The sequence below is a fragment of the Buceros rhinoceros genome, unplaced genomic scaffold (assembly GCF_000710305.1).
Source record: "Buceros rhinoceros silvestris isolate BGI_N320 unplaced genomic scaffold, ASM71030v1 scaffold23350, whole genome shotgun sequence".
In the NCBI taxonomy this organism is placed as follows: domain Eukaryota; kingdom Metazoa; phylum Chordata; class Aves; order Bucerotiformes; family Bucerotidae; genus Buceros; species Buceros rhinoceros.
The window spans coordinates 18,880-22,480 of record NW_010391637.1 but is presented as its reverse complement, the minus strand read 5'-3'; the positions used below and the strand labels follow the sequence as shown (position 1 = coordinate 22,480).

At 59.8% G+C, this 3,601-nt stretch overlaps 1 protein-coding gene across 1 annotated transcript in view; it reads right to left on the bottom strand.

Moving 5' to 3' along the window:
* Positions 1 to 2,016: 2,016 nt before the first annotated feature.
* The window catches only part of LOC104499118 (rho GTPase-activating protein 39-like), a gene marked incomplete at its 5' end in the record, with an annotated part of 17,490 nt that continues 15,905 nt past the window's right edge, over positions 2,017 to 3,601 (bottom strand). The window contains 3 exons of the mRNA XM_010142585.1: positions 2,017 to 2,211; positions 2,645 to 2,814; positions 3,372 to 3,463. Of these exons, the coding sequence (XP_010140887.1) occupies positions 2,017 to 2,211; positions 2,645 to 2,814; positions 3,372 to 3,463 (457 nt within the window). The remainder of the gene's footprint in view (positions 2,212 to 2,644; positions 2,815 to 3,371; positions 3,464 to 3,601) is intronic.

The window sequence follows — 3,601 nt, the reverse complement described above, 5'->3', positions numbered from 1 at the left end:
CCACCGCTGCACTGCTGGGAAAGGAGCCCCCGCTTCGCTCTGAAGCTCCCAACAAAGCTCTTCAGAGCTTCAGAAGGCCAAACCGGGCTGAATGGCTTCGAAGCACTGGGATGGGATGGGATGGGATGGGATGGGATGGGATGGGATGGGATGGGATGGGATGGGTGTTGAACAGGTCCTGGCACACATTGGGGACACATTTGACAGAGCTAATCCTGACATGGGGCAAGATTTCCTGGCCCACTGGACCACAAAAGCACGTGGCACAAGGTGAGGAACCCTGATCGTTGTTCACTGGGCACACATGAACTCCTGCTGTGGAGTTCATCCGGGCACATGGGTACCCTGGAAGTCCCGTTCACACACGTCACGAGAGCCAGGCTTGGGGCGCTCTCTGCACACAGCACCTTATGCCTAAACTCCTGGAACGAATTCAGATATCAGCTTGAACCCCGGCCGCCGGCAGCGCCTGGCTCCCCCCACCATCAGGAGGAGGGTGATCCCAGGAGAGACGCAGAAATGCAAATGCAACCTTGGACGCTACGGCCAACTTAGGACTGCACGAGCAGTGTTTTGCATGGAGAAGATGTTGAAGGAAGAGAGGATAACACCGGGATGCCACAGCATCGGAAACTGCTGCTTGCTCCAGAACATGCAGCAGCATCCCACAGCTGCGGGGGATCCCCACGCTGCCCCAGAAATGCTGCCCTCACTGGGCCTCTTCTGCTGGACACAGAAAGCCGCAGGGGTGAGAGCGTGGAGCTGCCCGCCTGACACCACCCCTCCCAGGGGCTCTGCCACCCCTCAGCCGCTCAGCCCTGCCCCTGCCCCTTCCCTTCCCACCCCTCTGCAGATCCTGAGGGAAGCTGCTGGCTCAGCGCTTCTCCAGCACACCCAACGCTGCGGCCTCACCCAGAGGGCAACATCCAAGCACAGGGGCACGTCTGACCATGGGGGCCTGCCCAGATTTCTGTGGAGCACAGCTGAGCCAGGAGGGTGGGCACAAGTGGGGTTCAGCCCCCGGCAGAGCGGTCTGGGAAAGGGGGTGCTGTGGAGGCTGCTCTGAGCGGGGGCTCAGGTGCTGCAGGAAAGCTGGTGTCTGCTCACGCTGCCCGAAGAGGAAAGGAGCTGCGGGGCCGTGGAGATGACCCCTCCCAAGGACACAGCCCTTGCTAGGAGGGTGCAAGGTGTTTATCTGTTTGTTGCCGGGTGCGTGGCCTCCCTCCTGTCCCCAGCCCCCATGGCGGGGTGGGTGCTAGTTTTAGCTCAGCACAGGGCTGGTCCCACATGCTGCCGTGGAGCTCTGCCTAACGGAGAAGGTGAGGTGGACACTGCTGATCCGGCCTGCCAGGGACGTCTGCCTACCCAGCCACCAGCAGCAGAGGCTCAAACACCTCCTCACCCTGGGCTGCCACGAGCTTCTACTGACCAGGGCACTCGAAGGAATGCCTCAGACAATGCCCCACACCTTCACCCCCCTCTACCCACAGCATCGTGGGGTGTCAGAACAACTCTCACGCCTCCCAGGAATCTGCAGAGGTGAACCAGGCTGGCTCCAGAGCAGTGAGATTATCCCCAAGGAGGCAGCATCTCCCCCAGGACCAGCTCATGCCACCACACAGGAGTGATGTCCTCCTGCCTGAAGCGAACTCTGCCTCCAGAAGAGAGATGGAGAGTCTCGCTGTCCCAGGTAGCAGTTTCTCAGGATGTCACAGCCCTTTCAATGAGCAGCGAGTCCTGTGGCTCCAAGGAGGAGGGCTGCCCCCTGACACTCTGGAAGGCCAGGAACCACTGAATCTGGCCTGGCATGTCCAAGGACTTCCTGCTGCTGAAGAGCCCGAGCCTTCCAGGAGTGTCTAGTCCTTGTCCTTGAGGTCATATGCTGGGAGACGCTCCAGGGGGTAACCCTGGGCGTGACAATAGCAAGAACAATGGAAGAAACCTAAGTGGAGGGGAGAAGACTTTGGGCATCCAGCAACTCCCCACAGCAATGTTTTGGACCCCAGGGCCAGTGGCTCAAACCAGCCCTTTGATGAAGCTCGTGTCCAAGTGCACTATCAGCATGCGAAGAAAGGACATTTCTTTGCGTGTGTTCTCAAAGATAACGCGAGGGTCGTCAGACTGGCAGCGCAGGCAGTTGGGAGCCATCACCATGGCCAGGTTATTCACATCCATCTTCGTTCTGCCCACATTTGATGGCTGAGCAAAGATCTGCAGATAATAAGAAGACATTCAGCTGGAGCAGGGGAAAAGGCGAGTGACTCCAAACATGTGGCCTGAGAAGAGGCGCAAGGAGAGCAGAGGTGTGATCTCCCTGAAGGACAATGTCCCCGCAGCCACACTCCCAGAGGAGAAGGCAGACCACTACAGTCTGACACAGCCGACAGCGTGGGAGCCTCAGCAGACAGGGAACATCTTGCAGATGTCACCCTCTGGGACCAGCCCCACCTTCTACAAGACCAGGAACACAGTTCATTGCTCCCATAAGGACAAGGACAGCAGAGCCCCTCCATCAATCCCACCTTCAATACTGGTGAGAGGTCCTAAAGCCCCGCCGATGGCCCGCCACAGCTGTCCCACCAACAGTGCCCACGTGCTCCAGGCTCCCAGCCGACAGCAGGGTGTGGGTGCGGGCGCTGCCTACCTGCAGGAAGTGTATGAGGTAACACAGCACCAGTCTGTTGAGTTCCGGCAAGAGCTGCACCACGGCCACGGCAGCGTCGGGGTTCTCGTAGTTGCTGATACACTCTGTGTAGAACTGCTGGGGGATCACGGGCTCCTCCAGCTCCCGATACCAGAGCTTGAGGAGAGAGGCTGGGCACAAAGCAGGGCACATGAGAACAGCTCCAGTTACCTCCCCGCCACCTTCAGAGGTACACTCGGCAGCGAGACTCTACGCCTCAGGAAACAGAGGGCAGAGAAGGGATTCTGCACTTGTGCTGTTCCACCTTGTTTTGGTTCTGGCTCTGAAACTCTCGGGCAGCCAAACTGGCCAGTTAGAGGGAAACACTGGCTCTTTTCTTTCCCGCAGGCAGCGGCTCTGGGAGCTTTAGGCTCTGCCTAAAGGAGAGGACAATGAGCCCTTGGAGCTAGAGCACTGCTGCTGTGCGACTCCCAGCCGTGCTGCGGAGCCTGCACAGCCTTACTGCGCCAGAGCCAGCGGGAGACAGAGGTTCCCCCGCTGCCCCCAGGGTTTTCTCTACAGGCAGTCCTTGGAGGAGCAGTGGAAAGGCAACAGAACGAAAACCCAGCTGGTGAGAACAGCCTCGTGCGTGTCCCCAGGAGCAGCTCACCCGGGCTGCTCCTGCACCTTCCCCTCACACTGCAGCACCGCCGAGGCTGCAGCACACGCGGCTGCCACGTTCCCGTACCTGGGATGTTGGGGTCACTGAGGCTGCTCGGGATCCTCCACTGGTCCACCTGCAACTTCAGTGCGTTGACTTCATCTATGTCACCAGGGATCCTGCAGACAGAGCGCAGCAAAGGGGCTTTAGAGGGCGAGCAGGGCGAGGGGCCTGGGGTGGCAGCTGGCCAGCAAACCGTGTCCCGAGGCTGCTCCCGGGGCCCCCGGGAGAAGGGAGCAGGCACCAGCGGCAGGGAC